Source organism: Coregonus clupeaformis, chromosome 8 (genome assembly GCF_020615455.1).
Source record: "Coregonus clupeaformis isolate EN_2021a chromosome 8, ASM2061545v1, whole genome shotgun sequence".
Taxonomy (NCBI): domain Eukaryota; kingdom Metazoa; phylum Chordata; class Actinopteri; order Salmoniformes; family Salmonidae; genus Coregonus; species Coregonus clupeaformis.
Genome location: NC_059199.1, coordinates 50,504,075 through 50,531,508, shown reverse-complemented (window position 1 = coordinate 50,531,508; position 27,434 = coordinate 50,504,075). Strand labels below are relative to the sequence as shown.

The following is a 27,434-nucleotide window of genomic DNA, read 5'->3' as shown; positions in this document are numbered from 1 at the left end:
GGAGAAACGGAGAATTTGAAAGGTTCCTTCAGGTTGACGTGTAGCCTTCAGACGCACCTGCCGCTCGTTTTTGGTTTGTTTAGGCGCCCCCATGAGACGGTTTGTTGAAACTGCACCACTTCTTGTCCGTTTTCAGCTAGAGTGCGGGAAATTATATTTTAATTTTACACTTTAAATGTGTTATTTCTTTGACACATATGTATTTAAAAAATATATCAGACAAAGATTAAATCATTATTCAATCTTATAACCAAATATATTCATTTTGAAAAATTAATTGGACTAATTAGTCCTATTAATTGGGCACCACAGACCACAGATATGAAATAGAAACGCATAATTGTTAAATAGTCTGTTTTAAAACCCACGCTCCGCCATGTCTCAGTCATGATGAAGTGGAATTTAAAAAGTTGTATTTCCTCCCAGTACTCTGATACAGGACGACGGAATGTTTTTATGCAATGCACAGGACATGACCCTGAAATGAAGAGTTGGCATCAATAGGTCTGTCAGTGAGGTGCATTTCATAAGAATTGGTTTTTACTCATGAGATTGTAGTAAAATGTGTAATTGAATGACTACAAAACACCGAGACAACAATGAAACGACAAAGTACTGATAAACACAAACAAACAAAAGCACTACTCACCAGATAAACCGCTGGCGTCAGGAGTAACACGGCACACCAACACATCGCCTGCATTTTTCCTGGTCTCAAACTTCCACTAGTTTCCTTTCGCTGGCTCTTTGTCTGTGAAGACCATAAATCCACGCGGTATCCGCTTTTACACAACTGTCAAGACCCTCACCAGCCTAGGCAAAAATGAAATTATACACCCCATGACCACAGAACAAGCTTATCCTACACTTGGAGACAGATACTGGACGAGTTGGGGGGAAACAAATAATGATTACATAGGAATTAATCCAGAGAGCAGGGCTGAAGCAATCTCATAGTTCAATGAAAGATGAAAATTCGATTCAGAGCAATCATAAGGGATCAGTCGTTGATTTGATTGTCTTGCTGCCTGCCGTGCGCGTGAGGCTCGCCTAGCAGTTCCTTACTGAAAAGGAGAACAGTTTAAAGTAGAGTCGGATAAATAACGGACGCTTTATAACCGCGCCTCTGGAAAACGCGCGCCTACAACACATCCGGGCTGAGAGAAACACCTTCGCTCTGTCCACAGAGAATATGAGAGAGACAAGAGGGGGGAGGGGAGGAGAGGAGCGAGGGACATATTAAAAAACGGGGCAAGATTGGTCCGAGACGCAAGGATCACAGAGTAGAGTCTTTAAACAGCCACTAAAGCTCGACAGAAAAGCTTTTCATTTACTGACTGGCGGTAGAGTGGTGGGGTTGGTTGATAGAGATAAACGATCCGACATTCACAGAGAGCTACAGTGCGTATACAGTATGACTCCAGGACAAACAAACTCACTAGCCTATTGCACCAGCTCCCTCCCTCACTAGCTATGGACACAGCACTGCCATATAAACCAGCACAGCTGGACAATGACATTGTTTTCTCGTAGGCTATAGGCTATGTGCAATTTTGACTAACCAAATGCTAATGCATACAAAAATGGACCTAATGTATATTTAGTAACAGTCTAAAAAATATAATTCAATTTAGTCTGTGAAAGATTAGCCTAAATTGACAGAAGTCCTAAATGTTCCCTTATTGAGGATGTTCAAGACCTGGTTAGGGTTAAGCAGAACACTTTGAAGTCACTCAAGATGAAGACAGGGCAAAAGAAGTAGGCTACTTGAGGGAATCTTAGAACATGTGGTCTTATTATGTGGATGGTCCACATCTTGCCTACCACAAGCACAAAGTTAATTCAAGACTGTCTATGTGCGCATGCATGTGCGTGCGTGTGCACGTATGTGTGTGCTGCTGTTATTGTGCAGTATCAAACTATACATAAACGCGCCGTCAGAGCTGGTTAAAGGAGCGTGCACCACATGCTGAGTGTGTGTTTGTTTCAGGCAGTATGGACAGATAGCTCTCCTCTTCTTCCTTTCAAACGCCATCCTGGAGAAGAAGAAAAAAGAGGAGGAGAGGAGGAGAGGTGAAAAGAAAAGACAGGGAGGGTAGTTCTGGTTGAATAAATCTGCGGCCATCTCATTGCTACAACATCGCAGCGATCTGCTACTGTCACTATAACTCACCCCTGGGCCTGATGGATTCCTGTTCTGAATGGCTCAGGTAGCCTTCATAGGAGAATGAGAGAGAGAGAGAGAGAGAGAGAGAGAGAGAGAGAGAGAGAACTAGCTTTCTCAACAGCTGCAGCAGCACCAGACCCAGGGGGATACATCTTTAGAGGCCTGCCATGATGCTGAATCCCAGGCTGGGGCCTGCTGCTACCCTGATACCCCTCATTCTGGAAGTGCAGGACTGGTGCCCACAAACCAGAGCCCCTATCAAGTGACCAAAGTGCTGATTTAGGATCAGTTTTTACCTTTTAGATCACAATAAATATGACTACACATGTGGACAGGGGGGACCTGATCCTAGATCAGCACTGTACTCTAAAACGCTTGACATATACAGCCCCAGGTTGAAGTTGAAGTTTCACTACCAGCGATTCATCAGGAAGTGAAGTGAAATAAAGAAAATGGGAAATTGGCCAATGTTTTCTTGGGGATAATATGCAACATATGCTCCCGATGTGATTTATTGAGACGCACAAATAGACAACACATAGGACCTTCACCAGGTCCTTGGCAATAGTCGCTCTGCCATGTTTCAGAGCATGAAACATTTTTGAAAGAGAATAATGTCGGGGCTCAAGCATACTCAAGGGCACTACAGAGCATCACTGAATCATATTGAGGAGCTACAATTGAACTAGTCATTTTTGCAGTACCAGAGATAGAGAGAGAGAGAGAGAGAGAGAGAGAGAGAGAGAGAGAGAGAGAGAGAGAGAGAGAATCCATTGAAAGGAGCTATGTTAACTAAACACTGAGCAGCAACTTTCTCTTCCTCCTGATCAAGCAACCCCCTCCCCCCTCTCTTTCTCTCTCTTCAACAGACACTCTAAATGTTAAAGGGATAATCAGGAGGTTGAGTGGTGCTAATTTCCCCTTGCACACCTTTGGTGCCCATTCACTGCAGGGGGGAGCAGGGCAGAGCAACGGGCAGTGAATTACAGACTAGTCACTTCCCTAATAGTCCTACCCAGGATGGAGGGCAGGGACAGGGGCGGGGGCGGGGAGACAAAGGAAGGGAAAGGGATGGAAAGAAGATTAATGAAGGGGAGAGGGAGAGAAAAGAAGGAGGCAGTGGGCCGAGCTGAGTGACATTGGCAGTACGTATAGGAGACAGAGCCTGGTCCGTCCGGTATTATGAATATGCCCAGCTGGCATGGCTCATTGCCCGATCGTCAGGGCAGATGTTGGGAGCAGAGGAGAGGGGAGCAGACCCCTTAGCTTCAGGCCTACCCATGATGTGGTGGTGGCAGGGATCTGTGGCTGCCATGCCTATGCCACCCTATCAGCCAGCTGGCATCTGAAGTGCCCACTCCACTCCGCTTTGACTACACACCCAGAGGGGGACAGACGAGTCAAACATGAGTTTTAACCCTGACCAGAAGGGATGGGTGGTGGGTAGTGGGAGGGTGCCTGGTGGGTTGTTATTGTGGGAGGGTGGGCACATCGATCTGCTATGTGTGGGTACAAAGCGTGGACTTCGTGGAGCTTGTGGCGGAGGCTGCCAACGTCTTTTATGTGGATGTGTGGTCAGGTGGGCGGGCGGGAACGTGCAGGCGGCGGGCGGACGGAAGGAGGGATCTTGGAGATGACAGAGACAAATGCGGGATCAGAATGACAGTCACAGGACGCAGCTGGCAGCCATCACCATCGAGTACTTCCTCCTCATCACAATTAGACCCACTGTGTGTTACTGTGTGTGTGTGTCTGACTGACTGCAGGCTTTTGGAGCAAGAGGACAAAGACAGGAAGAGAAGAGAAAGAGAGGAAGAACTATGTTTGAATGCTTGTCATTCTGTGGATGAAGTGTTGCAGATGCACTTCACATTCTCTAAAGGAAGGGACAAGTGGGACAGTTAAGGAAATGTTTCTAGTGAAAGCGGTCACAAAAAAAGGGCAACAAAAAAGTTTTCAACTGACAAAAACCATACTGAGGAGCTAAGTTCTGCTCGCCAAAGTTTGTCAGTCCGGGCTATCTATCTTCCAGACATCGTCAGCAGGAGTAGTAGTTGGCAGTGGCCTCTCTACTGGTTACATCACTGATGTCTTGAAAAACAGACACAGACAATTCACCTAATAGAGCCAGCTACTATTTAGTTTTATATGTTGGAGATTTAAAGTGATGCCAGGCATTCATCTCCATGCCTCGGCGGACAGACATAGCTTTCCTGTCATCAATGAAACAAAGAGAGAGAGAGAGAGAGAGAGAGAGAGAGAGAGAGAGAGAGAGAGAGAGAGAGAGAGAGAGAGAGAGAGAGAGAGAGAGAGAGAGAGAGAGAGAGAGAGCGATTGATATGCCCAAATGCTCTTAAGTGCTTCAAATTTCCTCTCTCTCTTAATCACATTTTCCCTGGATCTTGATAACTCAGAGGTCGAGACAAGAAGTGTAATCACAACGGAAGTGAATTGATTAAGTTGATTAAGGAGCATGCACACACAGAGAGATGGAGACATGATTATGAGAGGAGCTGAATGGACGGTAGTAACAAGGCCACACAGACGGACTGTGGTTAGTCTCCCTGATCAATAATTACAATTGTGACAGTGTGATGACTCTGGTTGATTAAGACTGATTAAGACCAAAACATGACTTTAACAAGCAGAGGAGAGGACAATCAACTGATTCAGTGGAGGAATGTCATTTACTGTACACCAGGGCCTGGTCAAAAATAGTGCACTAAACAAGGAATAGGGTGCCATTTGTTACACTTCCTAAATGATCTGGAATTTACATAGAAACAACATGGTAACAGAATATCTACAAGACTATTACCTAGGAATTACCTGTAAATGTACAGCACAATCCTGTCATGACTAGCCTGGAAAACCATTCCCAAAAAGGCATAAAATCGGTAGCAGTGGCGCTCTCATGGAAGCTCTACGTTCCACCTAGGAACAAAGATGACTAAGTAATCCCTGTCAAAATCTGTCTATTTAAACTAGGGATATATTTTGTTGTTTTGCATGGGCTGCGTCCCAATCCACCTCATCCGTCAATAGTGGCCTTCCTCATCTGCGGTGGAAGGTGGCCGAGCTACAGCGATGTTGGTTAGACCATACAGTAAATCGGTATTCTTACGAAAACATCCTAACAGTTTTGGCTACACACCAATATGGAAAGACTCTCACGAACACGTACGTGTCGGTTGTTTTACTCTAGGACGCCCACAAGCCCCACAATACTCATCTGAAGGTACCCTGGTACCAGTTAAAAAATCTGTTTTTCCATGTATGAATCTGTTATGAAATGCGTTTCTATGGGCTAACAGCAGTAAGGCCAAATTCAATATATTTTTTAAATATATATTTTTATACCTAAAGGGGTCCTAAAATCAAAAATCTAAATGATCCTAGGTATGATCATTTACAACCAGCTTAGACTCATATTCACACTATCACCCAGGCCAGAGAGAGTGTGATTTTAAACGTATAGTAGAATAGCTCCAATTCCTCAAACTTCACTAAAGCCCCTTCTGTCCTCTGACATGTGTGTGTGTGTGTTTGTGTGTGTGTGTGAATAGCTCTTTCTAGCCTACGTGTGTCCAGGGTCTGAGTTTCTCACAGATTCTGCCGTCTTCAGCGGAGTGTTTCTACATCTATCTATTCCTCTGCACTGGAAGAGGGGATACATTTATTTTCAAAGAACTAGCTGGAGGGAATGGTCAGAATGACATCTTAAATAGTATTTTAGTGCCATCTAGTGGTGTACACTGATATTACAACCTATTTGTTTTTTAATACGGGTGCATATGATGAGAGCGTTTTCATGGAGGCTATTGACACAATTTAGTTTTTCTTATTTATTATCAACAACTGGTCAGATACATATAAACAACCTGTAGGAAAAGGACAGAGCTCTGCGACTTTGTTTTAACAAGGTAATCATCAGTATCGCTTTAGGAAAGATCATTAACATTACACAAACATTGGCAGAAACACACATGCACACACACACATGCACGCACGCACACACACACTTCGATACTTTTTTTTACTTAACACTGCGCAATAAAAAAAGAAATGAACATATTTATATATAATACATAAATAATTATTAAATAAAAACATTATGCACTCATTTATTTACAACTCATAATTTAAAAAAGTGAACATTCCTTTGACCAACTGGCAACAAACTCCTCAAAATGATCAATGTCTGTCTGTATGGCCGTCTGTACCACCACAATTCAATCCCCTCTTTGTTTTCTGGGGAATAGAACGGTTGTAACAGATTCATTTACTTTACATGAGGTTTGTCCATCTATACCATTGAATAAACAGTCTGCACTACCAACTGCCAGTCTGCCATAGCCAATATTATGCATATAACCTGTTTTCAGACAGAGGACACTGATTCTGACTCTTCGGATATGTCATTGCATCATTAGCATGAGAAGCTTGAGCTACATCTAAGACCTTGATGCATTTGTTCCTTGGAATTCCTTGGAGTGTTATTGTGGCTACCTAGGCTACATTCTATCTAGCTTTTGCAATACAGAACCCATTCTAGAATAGCACCAAGGCAAGGAGAATGAACAAAGCATAAATGTGTGTGAGTGATTATTGTAGACATTGTAGTCATACTCATTTCTCAACCGATGTAACAGTCACACTGAATATGAACAGTATTGAGAGATCACATATGATATGTATCTAGCAACACGCCTAAGCAGTTTGGATACAAGTAGGCTGTTCTAGTTAGGATTGAGGATGTTACACAGCAGTAGATATGAGACCAAGATATAAAGAGAACCCACTCTCTTCTGATGGAACAGAAGGTAAAGAAGACGTTGTGAACAAACCCAGTCACACCCTTCTGTCTGTCTTAACAACTAAGACCGGATTCAATCAAACTCGCAATGGGGGAAACGAATCACATTGCTCTTGCACTGTGAAAATGCACCCTTTCAATAACATTGTCAAATAGAATTGCTGCTGTGTTTCACTCAACAAACATTCAACAGTTCTTTGAATTAGCTTCTTTATGGTGCGAGAGCAATGTGATTTTTCTGCCATGCAGAATCCGGATTCCCTGCAGTGCACATTTAATGGAATTCAGGTCTTTGAGATGTTGAATAAAGATAATAAAGGGAAAAAAATGATGAACCATAATAAACCTTCAAAGCAACAGTCAGAGAAACCAACAGGAGAACAAACATAAAGTCAGTCAGGCAGGCAGAGAATGAGACATGTTCAGACCTCGGTTCAAACAGTATTTGTTTTCTTTCCAATACTTTAAGCATTTAATTGAGCCTGGCCTGGAGTGGCAGATGGGCGGGGTTTGCACTTTTGGGACTATTCCAATGGCTCCATTGCGCCAGGCAAGCTCCATCAAGCGCAGTTGAAAACAGATACTATTTGAACCCGTGTCTGTAAAATGCAGCTGTACATACTACAAAGGTAAAGTGGTGCCCACAAAATAGATCCTATTTACATGGCATCGTCCGTCCTATCATCATATCACATACAAGAGGTAAAAGAAGTAAAATATTCTTAACCAACGTTGGTGAGTGTTTGTTTTTTAAAACAATTTCTACTTCTTTACATTTCTAGCACAAGACTGTACATCATCTTGTATTGAGAGAGGCAGCTTCCTAGACATAAGTACAAATCATGCTGCACTAATATAGTGCAATATTGCGCCTGAAAACGGAAGAGAAATGGAAAGGCAGGCAGAGATTTCCTACAAAGGTTGACAGCGTTTCTGTAAGATCAGGACACTTTCTTCTTGTTTTGTTTTCTAGGGAAAAGGATCCAGTCCAGAACAAAAATAGAGAGGGAGCAATTTTCTCCAGGCAAAATAAAAAAGCGTTGAGTGTTTCTAATTTCATTGTCAACAGAGCACCTGTAGCAAAGGAGGGCCTTATGCTTTCGCAGCAAAAATCGTTGTTTTTTCAGGGCCCTCTCCAACAACCTTAGTTTCGAAAGGCATTTTTATTTGACAGAAAAAGTAGTAAATGGCAGATAAGCAAAGGCAGACTTCCTTAAGAAGAAGATAGAGTTTGTGAAGGCTCTTGTGAAACAAAGTATACAAAAATTTAATTAATAAAAAATATTGAGGAAGGAAAATTCTAGGCTACTAATGAACAAACATGATTCGATTTCTGTCTGACTTCTTATTCACTTTTTTTGTTGATAAATCGGTGACATAATGTAAGTCTTCCCAGAGTTCCAGATATTTTAAGCCACGCCCACTGGTAGCCTGAGAAGAACGGTCAAAGGTGGGTCTCCATGACAACCCGTCTGTCTGTTCCCACGACGACAGTTTCCATGATGTCAGTGTAAAATGATTCTGTCACGGGTAGATTAGGAGGTTTACATGTCAGCGTCTCCGTCATAGGCCAGGGTCAGGGGCTTGAGCCGGTTGTTATACATCTGTCTTCTCTGGGGTTTCTTTGGCTTTTTACTGGGAAAGAAAAATGGCAGAAAACATTGTTATTACATGTTTTATATACTCCTAGCCCTAATATGTAGGCCTAGATACCTTAATAATGGAGGATGTATCCATATCAGGGCTAAGTTACCCCCACCTGATACACAGAGCTCGCTCTGCTTTCTTTTGAAACCCCAACTTTCAGTTGGGTTAATTTGCCTCATGTTAGAGTTGCATGCATCGCTCTGCTGAAGGCCATGCTTTTAGTAGATGGTCAGTTCTTTGATCATGCAAAAGGCAATACTGAAATTGCCAATGACTCTGTTTCTATACTGTCACTGTCCTTGAAGGAAAAACGACAAATCTGTTGGTTATAGCAGTAGTAAGCCAGATAAATTTCAGAAGCACAGTTCAGTGCCCCATGTCCTAGCATTGAAGTGATGCTGTAGTGGATAATGCAACACCTCATGGAAAATTTCAACAGCTGCTATCATTTCTTTTTATATTGAGATGTGAGAGAGGTTGAACTCTGAAGGAAGCTGATGAGGGGGACAAGCACAGCACAGAAAGCAGCTTTTTTTCAGCCCAGAACAGTTCCCACTCAAACAGTTCTCACTCACCTTAATGCAAACTAGGCTATGGCACACAGAGACAGTGTAGACAGTTAGCTATAGGTCCATAATGATGACAACACTATGGCATGTCTGGGCAGGCTCTAATATATCACACATCACAACTTTACATAAAAACCACAGGGATGAGAGACAATAACAACACAATGATAAATAAGATATCAAATGTAAATAAGATATCTTATGAAATGTGTCCATTATGAATGGATCGTGAAGAATGGATGGAACTAATAAGAGATTGAATGGTGAGGGGATCATTGAATAGTGGTAATGAGTGATTCTTCCATCTGGCCACAAGAGCTATTGAAAGTGAAAGCTGATCATTTTATTGAGTAATTGTGAGATCAATGTTCTGCATCTCTGAAATCAGAAAAATATGGCACCCATATTAGGAAGTCCTTCAACAAAGAACCAAGGGACTTCCTAAAATGGATGCTGTACAGAAGTATGTTTAAGTATGGAGGTGCTCTAAAGACTACTAAACAAACTCCAGGAGCACAAAGGGGTCAGAGGTCAAACAGAGGGACCTGGGGGATGACTTCCTGCTCACCATCAATAGCTCCATGTGATTGGTCGGACAGGCACAAGTGACAGCAGATGTGGGGAGGAGAGAAAGACGAGAGGGTAGGGGAGTTTGTGTGAACACGGCAGCGAACACGGCAGCTAAGTTATGAGTGTTTCAAAGCGTTGTGGTTGTTGTTGTGGTTGTTGCTGTGGTTGTTGTTGGTGATTTTGTGGCTTATGATGATTTTGTTGTTGATGCTGTTGTGGTTCTTGTTGATATTGATGTTGATGTTGTTGATTATATGGTTGTTGCTGACAGTGTTGATTTTGTTGTGGTGGTTGTTGTTGATTTTGATTTTGTTGTGGTTGTTGTTGATTATTTTGCTGATATTTATGTTTTTGTCGTTGTAATTGTTGTTGATCTTGACAATGATTCTGATGTGGTTGTTGTTCTTCATATTGTTGTTCTAGTTCATGTGCCTCATGCTGGCAGTCAGGACACGTATAAGCCATGGTATGATCGTTCTGCCCCATCCAGACCACCGTATCAGTGCACTGGTCAGGGTTCCAGTTATAGTGACGGGTATAACTCCGACTGATGGTGCACGGAGGAGGGGGGGAGATAGATGGAAGGAATGAGAAAAGCAAAATGGAGAGTACAAATAATGACATGATTTGAAATGAAAATGAATGGGTCAAAATGAAACTGATGTGATCGTGAAGACATATACACTGAGTGTCCAAAACATTAAGGACACCTTCCTAATATTGAGTTGCACCCCACCCTTTTGCCCTCAGAACAGCCTCAATTCGTCAGAGTATGAACTCTACAAGGTATTAAAAGCGTTCCACAGGGATGCTGGCCCATGTTGACTCCAATACTTCCCACAGTTGTGTCAAGTTGGCTGGATGTCCTTTGGGTGGTGGAGCATTCTTGATACACACGGGAAACTGTTGAGTGTGAAAAACCCAGCAGTGTTGCAGTTCTTGACACAAACCGGAGCGCCTGGCACCTACTACCATACCCCGTTCAAAGACACTTAAATATTTTGTCTTGCCCATTCACCCTCTGAATGGCACACATACAAAATCCATGTCTCAAATGTCTCAAGGCTTAAAAAACATTATTTAACCTGTATCCTCCCCTTCATCTACACTGATTGAAGTGGATTTAACAAGTGAGGGATCAATAAGGGATCATAGCTTTCACCTGGATTCACCTGGTCAGTCTATGTCATGGAAAGAGCAGGTGTCCTTAATGTTTTGTACACTCAGTGTACATACAGGTGATGACATACATACATACATACATACATACATACATACATACATACAAGTGATGACATACAGAATACAGGTGACAGACATACAGATGACTGATATACACAAACTATCAAACAGGTTAACTTACCAGGCTAGGAAGGTCATGGAGACTATAAAGATGAGTAGAACAAAAGCTCCAGCTGCCACACCGTAGACCCATGTCTTGAGTTTACCATCTGTAGAGAAGGAGACATCACACACACTTAGCACACTGACAAGTGACCAACGTACTCCTGAGTGGCGCAGTGGTCTAAGGCACTGCATCGCAGTGCTAACTGTGCCACTAGAGATCCTGGTTCGAATCCAGGCTCTGTCGCAGCCGGCCGCGACCGGGAGACTCATGGGCGGCGCACAATTGGCCCAGCGTCGTCCAGGGTAGGGGAGGGAATGGCCGGCAGGGATGTAGCTCAGTTGATAGAGCATGGTGTTTGCAACGCCAGGGTTGTGGGTTCGATTCCCACGGGGGGCCAGTATAAAAAAAAATATGTATTCACTAACTGTAAGTCGCTCTGGATAAGAGCGTCTGCTAAATGACTAAAATGTAAATGTCAGAGACAGCTCACATTGGACTATAATGTGAATGGCTTCAGTGCAACTCCATTCCTGTGCAGTAGAGGGCAGCAGTACACCGTTTGTTTTCCTGATCATCTTGTTGTTGGAAATTATTATAGGTGGATTGTACTTTCATTTTGCTGTAAATATTAAGATCCACTGTATCATCATATGTGAGTAGAAATTCTGGATATTTTGAGGATGAGAAATTCTGTGCCTAATCCTAAATGTGTGCGCAAATGGCGGTGTGAGACTTCTGTTCAAATATTTATTGATGTCGTTAGGGGATTTGTGCAAAAACAATTTGTGGCTACCGGGAATGACACAATGCAGAATTATTGCCTCTTTGTAGATCTGCTGCAATTCTGTTATAATTCCTGAATATATTCACATTTACTTTCTACAAAATATAGGCCGATATTCTAACAAGATTTGACAATACCACATAATAACAACTAAGACATTTCTTGGATGGTTCCCTACAGTCCCGTAAATTGATAGAGTAAATCTGTCTGGTTAGTGTACCTGGTCCGAAGGGCTGTAGGAACCAGGTGCGTCCGGCGCGGCCAGGCAGGCTGTTGGAGGGCTGTGTGGGGCTGACCGCCCTGATGGTCTTCACGTCAGCCCTGTTGTCCCCCGCCGTGGGGATCTCTAACACGGGGATCACCGTACACTGGTCCAGCAGGCCGTCTGACGTCATCACCTCCGTATAGCCCTCCTCGCAACCACACACACCCGCCTGTGAGAAGAGGGAAGGAACACATGTATGAGGGAAATGCACTCGCACATCAAGGGGTTGCTTTGCAGGTGTGTTAGAGATGGTCAATATAAAATCAAAACATGGACAGAAGGCATTTTTGTCAGTTTCCTCTCTTTTAGTAGAGCAAATAAAGCAGTCGGAGGCTAGTGACCTGGCTAAGCACCAAGTTGGATTAAAGTGAGGTTATTTCTTATCAAATATTCCCAGGTGTAATTGAATGAATCATCACTCAGCCTCAGCCTCTTTAGCTCAGCCTCATATCTTGGCAGTATTGAAATGCACCATCACATGTTTCAAACCCCTTTGTGATGCTACTGCTGCTTTGAAAGAGGGGGGATCAGACAGAAATTCATGCTCCGAGATTGAAAGGGTGGGGTCTGTAGGGGTATATAGCCAGCAAGCCCAAAGGTTTCCTCTATTCTTCCTCTCTTTCTCTTATTCTTCTCTCTCTCTGTTCACTCATCTGCCTGCTTGGCGGGGGGTTCCCCTATTCGCCGGCAATCTCCGGAGGATAATCACCCAGAGAAGAAATACCCACAATGCAATCAGTGGCTGTACGACTGAACACACACGCACACATAGACACACACAGGGCCGACAGATGAAAGAATAGGGCAGGAAACAGGAGGGCTGATTAGCATAACCAAAGTGGCAGACAAAGAGAGGGGCAGGATGAGGATGCAGCAGCCTTATCACCGGTTTGTTATGCAGCCTGGTTCTGTACCGCAGAATGGGGCTAAACAACACACTGCTGAGACTGAGGCTGGCTGACACACATTAAACGCACCAAAACCTGCACGTGCCTGCACACACATACAAACACAAACAGACACACACATATTCTCCTATACACACACATGCATGCATACACACATAGACAGACACAAAAATAGGGAATCTCATTGACAGAAAAAAAGAAATTTACTAACGACCAAACCTACAAGCACAAAAACACACTGGAACAAGATATACAACATACACAATCACATAAACACTGTTTCTCTCCCCCAGCCCTGGGAGATCACTTACAGCACAAACATATACTGAACAAAAATATAAATGCAACATGCAACAATTTCAAAGATTTTACTGAGTTAGTTCATATAAGGAAATCAGGCAATTGAAATAAATTCATTTGGCCCTAATCTATGGATTTCACATGACTGGGAATACAGATATGCATATGTTGGTCACAGAAAGTAGGGGTGTGGATCAGAAAACCAGTCAGTATCTGGTCTGACCATCATTTGCCTCATGCAGTGCGACACATCTCCTTCGTATAGAGTTGATCAGGCTGTTGATTGTGGCCTGTGGAATGTTGTCCCACTCCTCTTCAATGGCTGTGTGAAGTTCCGGATATTGGTGGGAACTGGGCCATGTCTGGTGGGTATGAAGGCCATGAAAGAACTGGGCCATTTTCAGCTTCCAGGAATTGTGGACAGCATTATCATGCTGAAACATGAGGTGATGGCAGCGGATGAATGGCACGAAATTGGGCCTCAGGATCTCGTCACGGTATCTCTGTGCATTCAAATTGCTATTGATACAATGCAATTGTGTTCGTTGTCCATAGCTTATGCCTGCTCATACCATAACCCCACCACCACGGTTACGACACCGAATCTGCAGTCAGGTGAAGACCCTGGTGAGGACGTCGAGCACGCAGATGAGCTTCCCTGAGACGGTTTCTGACAATTTGTGCAGAAATCCTTCAGTTGTGCAAACCCACAGTTTCATCAGCTGTCCGGGTGGCTCGTCTCACACCATCCAGCAGGTGAAAAAGCTGGATGTGGAGGTCCTGGGCTGAGGTTGTGAGGCCAGTTGGACGTACTGCCAAATTCTCTAAAACAACGCTGGAGGAGGCTTATGGTAGAGAAATTAACATTAAATTATCTGGCAACAGTTCTGGTGGACATTCCTGCAGTCAGCTTGCCAATAAAACGCTCCCTCAAAACTTGAGACATCTGTTGCATTGTGTTGTGTGACAAAAATGCACATTTATTGTCCCCAGCACAAGGTGCACCTGTGTAATAATCATGCTGTTTAATCAGCTTCTTGATATGCCACACTTGTCAGGTGGATGGATTATCCTGGCAAAGGAGAAATGCTCACTAACAAGGATGTAAACAAATTTGTGCACAACATTTGAGAGAAATAAGCTTTTTGTGCATATGGAAAATGTCTTGGATCTTTTATTTTAGATCATGAAACATAGGACCAACACTTTACATGTTACTTTTATATTTTTGTTCAGTATAAAAGAGCAGAGTCACAATACACAAACTGACACATTATTTTAATTTTTTTACCCAACAGGCGAAGGTCGAGTCATGCGTCCTCCGAAACATGACCCGCCAAACCGCGCTCCTTAACACCTGCCCACTTAACCCGGAAGCCAGCCGCACCAATGTGTCGGAGGAAACACCGAAGTCAGCCTGCAGGCACCCGACCCGCCACAAGGAGTTGCTAGAGCGCGATGAGCCAAGTAAATCCCCCCCAGACAAACCCTCCCATATCCCGGACGATGCTGGGCCAATTGTGCGCCGCCCTATGAGACTCCCGGTCACGGCCGGTTGTGACACAGCCTGGGATCAAACCCGGGTCTGTAGTGACGCCTAGACACATTTGAGCCATATTCAGCTAGACATGTTGTTGTAGCTCTCTCACAGCCCCCTCAGCTAGCACTGACTAGAGGGCTGAGTCCTGGTTCATGGTGTTAGTAATAGTGACTGGTTCTGATGTGTTCTGACATGGGTGTGTGTGTGTAGATGGTGCCGATCCCCATACACACACACACAAACTCCTAGTGTACCCATTTAACTGGTCCCCCGGTGTTTCCAGGAAATTGACTCTGTTTGCAGTGAACACAAATGCTGGAAGCTCTCAGCCCGAGGAGGGACAGACTACATTTCAAAGACCAGGCTGTATATTATCGGATGTTTCTTTCTCACATAAGACAGAGAATCAAGTACATTTAATTTTAAAAAATTGAAGTTATATGTTCTATGTTATTTGTACTTGTTCTGGGATTGCCTGTGAGACGCTTGATAATGTGAGAGGGAGTTTAGTTAAGAGGAAGTATAATTGAAAAATAAAATAGTCTTCTTGATCATGCGTTATCATTTTACGTACATTTATGTAGTAGGCTCCTGCTACGGCAGATGCAACGATCCCTGTAGCGATACAGTAAGTACAGGGGCATTCATCTGCACATGTAATAGGAACACCATAACAATGGCATGAACACACCATCAGAGACTAACAATTGCAACTAACCCAGATGGACTGGTGTCATCCCCACAGGGTCTCTCTCTCTCTCTCTCTCTCTCTCTCTCTCTCTCTCTCTCTCTCTCTCTCTCTCTCTCTCTCTCTCTCTCTCTCTCTCTCTCTCTCTCTCTCTCTCTCTCTCTCTCTCTCTCTCTCTTCACCTCTGTGCAGAAGGAGCGTGGTTTGTTGCAGGCTGGGTCACATGAACGGTCTGCCACGGGCTGGGCCGTCATAGGGCAGCCACCTGTAGGGTAGAGGTCAGAGGGCAAGTGTCAGTGGGGAGGGATTTGGGGCAGCGAGGGGATGGAAGAGAGGGTGCCATGGGAAGCAGTCTCCCTTTATGACATAAAGATTCTGTACATTTACTTATTGCGCTAATGCAAGCAGACAAACACATTAATGTATATATATACACACACACACACACACACACACACAAACACACAGCAGTGCAGCAGACACGTGGCCCAGGTTTTTAGCTTTCACTGCTGTCTTTGTTACTGCACTTCAGTCTGTTATGCTGCAGGCAACATGGATCAGAGACACTACACACCTCTTCTCTGTTTTGCACTCTCTCTCTCTCTCTCTCTCGCTCGCTCGCTTAGATTCTACATGTCTCTCCTCCCTCCCTCTCTCTATTTCTCTCATTACCCCCCCCACAGTATATTTTGATATTGCAATAATTCAGTAATTAGAGCACTCTGATAGCTAGCTGCTCAAAATTCCTCCCCAAACCCCCTGACAAAAACACACACTCCCATTAATTCATGGTTTAGCAGATATACGCTACACATTATGCACCATCCCAGAGAGCAAGCGTACAGACAGACACAGTTAGATAAACAGGAAAGCAGACAGAGCTCTCTGGGTCTCATATGAGTTGTGTGTACTGTAGTGAGTTGATGCATTCACTGCAACGTTCATACTGATACAGTACCTGGGCTTTTACGCTGCAGATATCAAGGACAACATGTCTGTGTACTAAATGGTACCTTATTTCCTACATAGTGCACTATTTTTGATGAGAGCTCTATGGACCTTGGTCAAAAGAAGTGCACTACAGTATATAGGGAATAGGGTGCCATTTGGGACACAGGCATGCCTGAGAAGGGAAGGTAGTCCAGCCCGGGAAAATCCCAATCCCCATCCCTTTAAGTGATTGCCTCAGGGAGATTCCCGTTGTCCCATCAATGCAGCAGAATAGACTGCCTTAAGGCATAAATAAAAGGGCTCGCTGTTTTCTCACTAAGCTTTAATTTTACACTGGGGTAAATCAATATATACAAGAGAAGGGTATAGGAGAGAAGAGGAGGGATACTGTAATAGAACTACATCAACTAGACAGAGAGGAGGGATATGGTAGTGGAGTGGAGGGAACTAGACCAAGGTTATACAGAGGAGGGATATGGTAGTGAAGTGGAGGGAACTGGACCAACTAGACCAAGAGGAGGGATATGGTAGTGTAGTGGAGGGAACTAGACCAAGGTTATACAGAGGAGGGATATGGTAGTGAAGTGGAGGGAACTGGACCAACTAGACCAAGAGGAGGGATATGGTAGTGTAGTGGAGGGAACTAGACCAAGGTTATACCGAGGATGGATATGGTAGTGTAAAGGAGGGAACTAGACCAACTAGACCAAGAGGATGGATATGGTAGTGTAGTGGAGGGAACTAGACCAACTAGACCAAGAGGAGGGATATGGTAGTGTAGTGGAGGGAACTAGACCAAGGTTATACAGAGGAGGGATATGGTAGTGTAGTGGAGGGAACTAGACCAAGGTTATACAAAGGAGGGATATGGTAGTGTAGTGGAGGGAACTACACCAAGGTTATACCGAGGATGGATATGGTAGTGTAGTGGTGGGAACTAGAACAGATTCACAGCTCAGTCAGTACTACAGCCATTCCTTGCTGATAAGTTTGGTTTCTATGACAATGTTGTAGGTGGCAGTCAGGACTAGGTTCGTCATTAGGGGTTTAAACAGCACCACGGTAACCAGGCTGAAAGAAACAGGGTTACCACAGCAGCCAGGGAGTGGTAAAGTCTGGAGCGTAATCATAATAAATGTAACATAATATAATATCTGCAACTAAGCAGACACTTTTATCCAAGTGCTTGAAGGAATGAAAAAGGTTCCAGTTCTTCCTTCAATTTAACAGTACCTTTTAAGCAGGTATTTTACAATATGTACCCAAGCATTAGAGAATGACAGGTACCAGGCCCAGTACTCTGTACCAGTCAGCATTGGTCCACTTCAACCACTTAGCTAAATTCCTTCACTTCAACATCCCACTTCACAAAAGATATATGTGTAGCAACACTCAGAGAGTAAGTTATTCATAAAAATGATACTGTAGGCAGAAAACTGCTAATCTATCTGAAGATGTTTAGAATATTCATGATGGTGATGCACATGGACACACACACACACATCGTATGCAAATCATAAGCGGAAGCCACATGGCGTGAAAGGAAGTGTTTGCATCAAGGAAATACAGGGTATATGCCAATCAACCGATCTAATATAATATGCATAAAATATGCATACCATCTGGAGCGTATGGCTGTGGAATGCCTTGGCATAGGATCTATAGCATCATTAATATACGTTGAGTGTGAATTCAGGCTATATCATGATTAATGCACACCTACTGTACCTAACAAATGTAATGTGTATTAAGCTGTCTAGATAAATGCGTATTAAATTCGATTTGTAATGTCATACTGTATGCCTACACACCAAACAACATGTTAGTTATAGTTTGCAGACATTTTTCATCCACTCGTTTACATTTTAGTAATTTAGCAAATGCTCTTATCCAGAACGACATACAGTTAGTGCATTCATATTAAGATACACTACATAACCAAATGTATGTGGACACCTGCTTGTCGAACATCTCATTTCAAAATCATGGGTATTAATATAGAGTTGGTCCCCCCTTTGCTGCTAAAACAGCCTCCACTCTTCTGGGAAGGCTTTCCACTAGATGTTGGAACATTGCTGCGGAGACTTGCTTCCATTCAGCCACAAAAGCATTAGTGAGGTCGGGCACTGATGTTGGGCGATTAGGGCCGGCTCGCAGTCGGCGTTCCAATTAATCCCAAAGTTGGGGTTGAGGTCAGGCCAGTCAAGTTCTTCCACAGCGATCTCGACAAACCATTTCTGTATGGTCCTCGCTTTGTGCATGGGGGCATTGTCATGCTGAAACAGGAAAGGGCCTTCCCCAAACTGTTGCCACAAAGTTGGAAGCACAGAATCGTCTAGAACGTCATTGTATGAGGTAGCGTTAAGATTTCCCTTCACTGGAAATAAGGGGCCTAGCCCGAACCAAGAAAATCAGCCCCAGACTATTATTTCTCGTCCACCAAACTTTACAGTTGGCACTATTCATTCGGGCAGGTAGCGTTCTCCTGGCATCCGCCAAACCCAGATTTGTCCGTCGGACTGCCAGTTGGTGAAGCCTGATTCATCACTCCAGAGAACGCGTTTCCACTGCTTCAGAGTCCAATGGTGGCAAGCTTTACACCACTCCAGCCGACGCTTGGCATTGCGCATGGTGATTTTAGGATTGTGTGCGGCTGCTCGGCCATGGAAATCCATTTCATGAAGCGCCCGATGAACAGTTATTGTGCTGACGTTGCTTCCAGAGGCAGTTTGGACTCGGTAGTGAGTGTTGCAACCGAGGACAGACGATATTTACGCGCTACGCGCTTCAGCACTCGTTGGTCCCATTCTGTGAGCTTGTGTGGCCTACCACTTCGCGGCTGAGCTGTTGTTGCTCCTAGACGTTTCCACTTCACAATAACAGCACTTACAGTTGATCGGGGCAGCTCTAGCAGGACAGAAATTTGACAAACAGACTTGTTGGAAGGTGGCATCCTATGACGGTGCCACGTTGAAAGTCACTGAGCTCTTCAGTAAGGCCATTCTACTGCCACTGTTTGTCTATGGAGATTGCATGGCTGTGTGCTCGATTTTATACCCCTGTCAGCAACGGGTGTGGCTGAAATAGCCGAATCCACTAATTTGAAGGGGTGTCCACATACTCTTGTATATATAGTGTAACTAGTTGAGACAACCACATAATTATCACAGTCGTAGTAAGTCAATTTTTCCACAATAAACAAGTTGTCAGCAAAGTCACTGCTAGTAGTCAGTGGTTATTCATTCCTCAGATGATTCATCGCTGAATAAGACACGCATCCTTCATGATAAGTGACATATACACTGTAACTCTTCTTCTGGCATCTCCTAGCTCTGAGCACCACCGAGGCAAAGGCAGCAGTCACAGACCTAAAGCTGACGTGTGACGGCTAACAGATTTGAAATGTGTCATCGTCAAGGATTAAATCCTCCTCATCTCCTACACACACACTAACACATACACACGCACACTCGGTGGCACGCCGGCATACACACAGGAATGCATGCACACATACACGCAGCCTCAGCTCCACAGTGACAGGCAGTCAGGAAGTGCTCGGAAAGCAATCTCTCTCTTCTTCGAACAAACAAATTCCACTCGCTCCGACAGGCAGAGACAGGGTTTTAAATAACCGTATCCACCTCATCATCATCAGCCAAAGAGGCACCCGACCTGGAGAGAGCTGGGCTGGGTGGCTGACTGTAGCAGAACTGTATTGTACTATTCATTGGAGCTTCTGAGCTAATTCACATCGCACACATTCATACAGTTTTGATAATGTAGCTACTAAATCGAGAGGCAGTGACTGAAATATTTTGCTACAGTAGGATACCACTCAAAACTCGTCCTTAGAGAAGGGTTTAGTGACTTCTATTCAGCGGCATATGAAGTAGGCAAATATATAAAGGGATTAGTTTAAAAGAAGGAGTGTTGGTGGTTGCATTCTGACGGGGGGTGGGGTATAAGCAGCACACAAACACTCACACACATTTGTTTTATTATGTTTGTGGGGACCAAACAATTGATTCCCATTCAAAATCCTATTTTCTTTAACCCCTAACCCTAATACTAACCCTAACCTTAACCTTAACCCTAACCCTAACCCTAACCCTAACTCCAAACCCCTAACCCTGAACCTAACCCCTAAGCCTAAAATAGTATTTTTCCTTGTGGGGATCTGCGAAATGTTCCCACTTGTCCAGATTTTCCTTGTTATACTATCCACACACAAACACACACACACACACACACACACACACACACACACACACACACACACACACACACACACACACACACACACACACACACACACACACACACACACACACACACACACACACACACACACACACACACACACACACACACACACACACACACACATACCTGTGACATTTAATCCATCAGATCTCTGACACCAGACCAGTCGAGAGGAGCTTCTCCACGCTCCTGTCATCCACTTGTACTCATAACACTGGCCCTCTGTAGTGGGAGGAGAGATGTGGGTCAGTACAGACTACTCATAACACTGGCCCTCTGTAGTGGGAGGAGAGATGTGGGTCAGTACAGACTACTCATAACACTGGCCCTGTGTAGTGGGAGGAGAAATGTGGGTCAGTACAGACTACTCATAACACTGGCCCTCTGTAGTGGGAGGAGAAATGTGGGTCAGTACAGACTACTCATAACACTGGCCCTCTGTAGTGGGAGGAGAAATGTGGGTCAGTACAGACTACTCATAACACTGGCCCTGTGTAGTGGGAGGAGAAATGTGGGTCAGTACAGACTACTCATAACACTGGCCCTCTGTAGTGGGAGGAGAGTTATGGGTCAGTACAGACTACAAATAGTTCATATAATATCATAAAGGGACAAATGCAAGTGTGTATTTTTGAATGTGTGTATGTGTGTGTGTGTTTGTAGACTGACCAGTGCAGGGCCGAGCCTCCCACTCCTGTTCTGGACACTGCAGTAGGTTCTCTGGCTCCTGGGCCAGCACCGCTCTGGATCTGACCTGCACTGAGCCGAAACCCAGGTCATCTCCACTGACACAGCTCAGCTGGCACGGGCTCCACAGTGTCCAGTCAGTCAGGTAGCAGTCACCTGTACAGAAACACACAGTACACAACCTTCAACACATTTAGCTGTACACAGTTGAGAATGTCCAGTACTATATGAGATGTTACTGTTAACCATGTAACCTGACCATGGCGCCAGAGTTTATCATGGTCATATCACAATATTCCTGGCCCTGGCACGACATCATTATAATGGGAAACTTGAATATTACTTTTATTTGGTTTAGATGTCATCCTATGTCCACACTGATTGTCACTAGGCAGAATTCTCAGACTTCTTCAGAGAATTCATTTTTTGTTGTTGTTTTAAACCCTATCCCTGGGGCGGCAGGTAGCTTAGTGGGTAAGAGCGTTGTGCCAGTAACCGAAAGGTCGCTGGTTCTAATCCCTGAGCCGACTAGGTGAAAAATCTGTCGATGTGCCCTTAAGCAAGGCACTTAACCCTAATTGCTCATGTAAGTCGCTCTGGATAAGAGCGTCTGCTAAATGACTAAAATGAAAATGTAAATGTAATAATTAAACCTGTCCTCAAATATTTCCCCAACAGAGCCAGATCCCATTTTTCATTATCCTCTATTCTAGCTTGGATCATTAAAATAGGTCAGAGTCATTCATTCATCCCATTGTAGTGGCAGGGAGGAAGTGAGCACACGTCTAAATATTAATTAATCATAAAGCCGCCAGGTCCAAAGAGGCCTAATCCGCCTTATGATTATCAGAGTACGTGCGTCAGGCATGGTGGGGTCATGGACTGGGCTACGATCAGGCAAGGGAGGCAGGGGTGTGATGAGGTAGAGGAGGGGGAGAGAGGTGATGTCTGGTGGGGTTTCAAGTGGAGATTACCTGCCTCCTCTGTCCTGGCTGCCTGAGCTATACCACTGGAGATTAGAGCTGGCTATGTAGATTTAGTAGGCCACAGGCTGAGGGTTTTTGTGATATGTGTGAGGGCAATGATTAGTAAGATAGTAGGGAAGTAGAGTAACGTTACAAAGATGACTATGACTACACACGTGTCCACAACTACCACAGCTCTGGACACGCACATGCACAAACACATGCGCACACACAAACATGCACACACACACACACACGCACACAGACACACGCACACACACAAACACCACACACAATTTTCTGCTGCATGAGTTTGTGTCACAACTCTCTACTTCTGCTACAGAGGACCTGTCAAAATGGGACGTTGGATCTGTCATTCACAGGCACTGGCAAAAAAGCAAATGCGGACTGTAAAAATAGTGTTCATACTAGTCGTTTTCAGATCCACTTTTTTCCCTAGCAACTCTCTGAAATGTATGACGTTGAAAGGTTTTTACTCAGAAGAGAAAATAATTGAGTTATCTCCAATTTCATGTCATTGGAGATAAGGAAATAATGTATTCATATAATCAGATCTTAGAAACCTCACTTTACTAGCTTGTTGGATTCCCTACAATGTCAGTCAACATCACTATGAAACAGAGAATGACACACTGTAGCAGTGCTCTCTAGCACCAGAGTATTTAACCATCCAGTCATCAGTGTTTACTGTCAGTGTCAGCAGGATACTGCTCCTAAGAGATTCATGTTATGAGAGAGCTGGACTAGCATATAACACAGCTAGGACCATATAAATGTGATTTAATGGCAGTAGTGAACTCAGCTCAGCCTAAAAGGCACAGCAAAATGTCTCTGCATATTTGGTAAAGAACGTCAAAGGACAAGGGGCTTTCTCAACCAGATAGACCTATACAAATCTACAAAACACCATTAATGTTCCACATTGTAACCAGATTGCTGTGTTGAACTAGTTACATAGTAGATTAGATGGATGCTCAGAGGAGAATCTTTACTGACCATAGGGTCAGGCGTTTTCCCTGGTCAGATCTTGGCAGCCACTTATCTAGGGACTGGGTCCATTGTCCAGGACTCTGGATCCCCAGTCATTGCAGGCCAAGTTAAGTTAGTTACCTGGACAGGGCGAGGTACAAGGTTCTTCCAGGGTGATCTGTTTGTCGCCGTCTACTGAGGGCTCAAGGTTTCCACACAGCTCATCATCCACCAGGTTGCCCTCTCCCTGGCCAGACCCGTCCGACACAAAGCAGGACACGTTACGGAACCGCAGCCCCTCTCCGCACCTCGCACCCTGGACGATAAACATAGAGAGAAAATACAGGTTAAAATACACCTCCATAGCCATTTAATTTTGTGTCACAGATTGCCATTGTGTGTAGGCTTTAGCCCTCTGAGCTAAAGCCTAGGCATTAGCTTGGGAAGCTAACACAAGTCTTCAGGTCTCAGGCATGGTTACCCACCAGGTTCACCAGGTTCAGTTATAGTTCAGAGTTTCTATGCCTGTCAAGGCCATGACATTGATCTTTGGTTTGCCAGAAATAACAGCTAGTCTAGGATTGTGCTGTAGGCTGCTGATGAGCTACTGTCTGCTGTCAGAAACTCCAGAAGGAGGAGAAAACAGCCCAGAACAAAGGAGTGTCAACATTCCCTTACTCTGCAATAGAATACAGTGCCCTGTCTGTCAAAAATATAGATGCTTCTGGCAAATAAGAAAGAGAGAAATAAAGAGAAAGAGACAGAGACAGACAAAACAGAAAGTGTGTGAGAGATAGATGGAAAGAAAGGGAGAGAGAAAGAAAGAAAGAAAGAAAGAAAGAGAGAGAGAGAGAGAGAGAGAGAGAGAGAGAGAGAGAGAGAGAGAGAGAGAGAGAGAGAGAGAGAGAGAGAGAGAGAGAGAGAGAAAGAAAGAGAGACAGAGAGAGAGAGCGAGACAGAGACAGAGAGAGAGAGAGTGAGAGAGATAGAACACCTCACCTCAGACTTGCACTCGGACCAGGAGCTGTATCTCCATTGGTAGCAGGGTCTGACGGGGCAAGGCTTCCACTGTTCCCTCTGAGGGGGGCAGGGTCGCCCATCACCCTGGGGCACCTGGAGCACCGTTCTCCTGCGCCACAGCTTCCCTGGAGAGGAGAGAGGAAGGTGTAAATTATGGATTTTTCCCCACTAAGGGTGCGTTTGTAAATTGCCTCCAGTGTGTCAAAGTGCACTTTGGTTTCGTTCGTAAATTGAGACCGTTGTCAGATTGTCTGTTCGTAAATTCAGAGTGTTTCGCTCTTGGAGCATTCCGAGCGCACACTGGACACTCTGGCCGAGGAGTAGGGTTGATCTGAGCATTCTGACCTCACAACAGCAGTCATGCACCCAAGCTAACTGGTTAATGTTGACTACCTTGCTAGCTACTTCCAGACACAAATGAGAGAACACCTCACTCTGACTATTTTACTCGCCCTAGCAGAGGTGGTTAGGCTGTTTTCATGTTGTCTAGAGCGTTAGTGACTGTAACTGTGCTGCTGGCAACAATTGAATTACACTTTTTTGCCGACGTTTACTGACACTGTTCATATTCAGTTATTCTGCACTATGGCACACTCAGACGAGAGTGCTCTGAAATCGGAGTAGATAGCCAGAGTGAATTTACGAATGCGCCATTAGTAATTTTAGTTATTTCACACTTCTGTCTGTCAAGTGGATGATGGAGTGTCCAAGGCCCTGTCCAAATCAAATTAGGTATTTTGTTTTTTTGGATAGTCAACAAAACAAAAATTGTTAAACATGCATTCTTATTGTGCTGGGGGGAATAATTTTTTTCTCAACATATTAAAACATATCCCAGAAATGTGGTTCCCAACCAGTCATGACTGAATACATCCTTGTAATGTCATTAAAGATTGGGAGTCTTTTAAGTTCTTTAAGTAGAGAATACGGTATTGTGGTAACAGAATCATAGACGCCCCCAGATATACTCTATCATGTATATGACTCATATCCAGTTCCATCACAATGATATGAGGCTCTTTGAGGGGCTTCACTGTAAAAGATCACTATCACATTACACGATTATCTCTCTCTCTCTCTCTCTCTCTCTCTCTCTCCCTCCCTCTCCCTCTCCCTCCAAGTTCTGCTATCCTTCAAATGATTTAATCTTGTGGTGCAATTTTAGATAGTAATTCCAACGCCCGTAGTCATTCTGAATATTCATACTCTTCTGTTGTTTACAAATGGAATTGAAGAGACTGTGTAATGTCAGGGGAATGAGTAATGGGGGACAGGAAGGAGTGCTCCTTCTACCAAAAATACACCCTGCATGTTAAGTGAGGGGCCCGGGGGATAGACCTGATATAACTCAGTCAATTAGATGGTGTCTCATGGGAAACGCATGGGGTTTAGCATTTCTGCCTACCGCATTCTTAAAACGTAACTATCCCAAAATGATATAATACATTCACTTTCAGTAATGCATACCACTTCAAAAACGAGGTCCTGTAAACTATAGCACTATGAAAATTGAATAACAAAAAATATAATTGTCTCATCCATCGACATCCCTGTTCTAGGACCATCCATCCACAGTGCTTGCCTATAGGACCATCCATTCTAACCCGGTACTTAACTCTTACAGGTCAATTGTCCCATGTACAGTATATCCTTCACAGTCATAATTACTCCCCTCCTAACTCAAATCAGTTGATCAAATTAAATTGTATTTTATAAAGCCCTCTTTATTTACATCAGCAGTTGTAACAAAGTGCTTTACAGATGGGTGGTCCTCTGTAGCTCAGCTGGTAGAGCACGGCGCTTGTAACGCCAGGGTAGTGGGTTTGATCCCCGGGACCACCCATACACAAAAATGTATGCACGCATGACTGTAAGTCGCTTTGGATAAAAGCGGCTGCTAAAGAGCATATTATTATATTATATTATTATACCCAACCGAAAACCCCAAAGAGCAAGCAATGCAAAATAAGAATCACAGGGGCCAGGTAAAACTCACTAGAAAAAAGGTACCTTGGAAGAAAGCTAGATAGGAACCAGGCTCAGAGGGGTGGCCAGTCCTCTACTATACTCCTATAGCTCCACTAGAGAGGAACCAGGCTCAGAGGGGTGACCAGTCCTCTACTATACTCATATAGCTCCACTAGAGAGGAACCAGGCTCAGAGGGGTGGCCAGTCCTCTACTATACTCCTATAGCTCCACTAGAGAGGAACCAGGCTCAGAGGGGTGGCCAGTCCTCTACTATACTCCTATAGCTCCACTAGAGAGGAACCAGGCTCAGAGGGGTGGCCAGTCCTCTACTATACTCCTATAGCTCCACTAGAGAGGAACCAGGCTCAGAGGGGTGGCCAGTCCTCTACTATACTCCTATAGCTCCACTAGAGAGGAACCAGGCTCAAAGGGGTGATCAGTCCTCTACTATACTCCTATAGCTCCACTAGAGAGGAACCAGGCTCAGAGGGGTGGCCAGTTCTCTACTATACTCCTATAGCTCCACTAGAGAGGAACCAGGCTCAAAGGGGTGGCCAGTCCTCTACTATACTCCTATAGCTCCACTAGAGAGGAACCAGGCTCAGAGGGGTGGCCAGTCCTCTACTATACTCCTATAGCTCCACTAGAGAGGAACCAGGCTCAGAGGGGTGATCAGTCCTCTACTATACTCATATAGCTCCACTAGAGAGGAACCAGGCTCAGAGGGGTGGCCAGTCCTCTACTATACTCCTATAGCTCCACTAGAGAGGAACCAGGCTCAGAGGGGTGATCAGTCCTCTACTATACTCATATAGCTCCACTAGAGAGGAACCAGGCTCAGAGGGGTGGCCAGTTCTCTACTATACTCCTATAGCTCCACTAGAGAGGAACCAGGCTCAGAGGGGTGGCCAGTTCTCTACTATACTCCTATAGCTCCACTAGAGAGGAACCAGGCTCAGAGGGGTGACCAGTTCTCTACTATACTCC

At 44.3% G+C, this 27,434-nt stretch overlaps 2 protein-coding genes across 2 annotated transcripts in view; both read right to left on the bottom strand.

The window, feature by feature from the left end:
* The window catches only part of LOC121572896 (neurexophilin-1-like), a 40,221-nt gene extending 38,936 nt beyond the window's left edge, over positions 1-1,285 (bottom strand). Inside the window, exon 1 of the mRNA XM_041884929.2 lies at positions 650-1,285. Coding sequence (XP_041740863.1) covers positions 650-703 — 54 coding nt within the window. The 5' untranslated portion in view covers positions 704-1,285. The remainder of the gene's footprint in view (positions 1-649) is intronic.
* Positions 1,286-8,145: 6,860 nt separating this feature from the next.
* thsd7aa (thrombospondin, type I, domain containing 7Aa) overlaps positions 8,146-27,434 on the bottom strand; it is a 171,987-nt gene continuing 152,698 nt past the window's right edge. Inside the window, exons 21-28 of the mRNA XM_041883688.1 lie at positions 24,458-24,603; positions 23,600-23,774; positions 21,486-21,659; positions 20,943-21,038; positions 15,785-15,867; positions 12,122-12,335; positions 11,133-11,220; positions 8,146-8,618 (exon numbers count right to left, since the gene is read on the bottom strand). Of these exons, the coding sequence (XP_041739622.1) occupies positions 8,528-8,618; positions 11,133-11,220; positions 12,122-12,335; positions 15,785-15,867; positions 20,943-21,038; positions 21,486-21,659; positions 23,600-23,774; positions 24,458-24,603 (1,067 nt within the window). The 3' untranslated portion in view covers positions 8,146-8,527. The remainder of the gene's footprint in view (positions 8,619-11,132; positions 11,221-12,121; positions 12,336-15,784; positions 15,868-20,942; positions 21,039-21,485; positions 21,660-23,599; positions 23,775-24,457; positions 24,604-27,434) is intronic.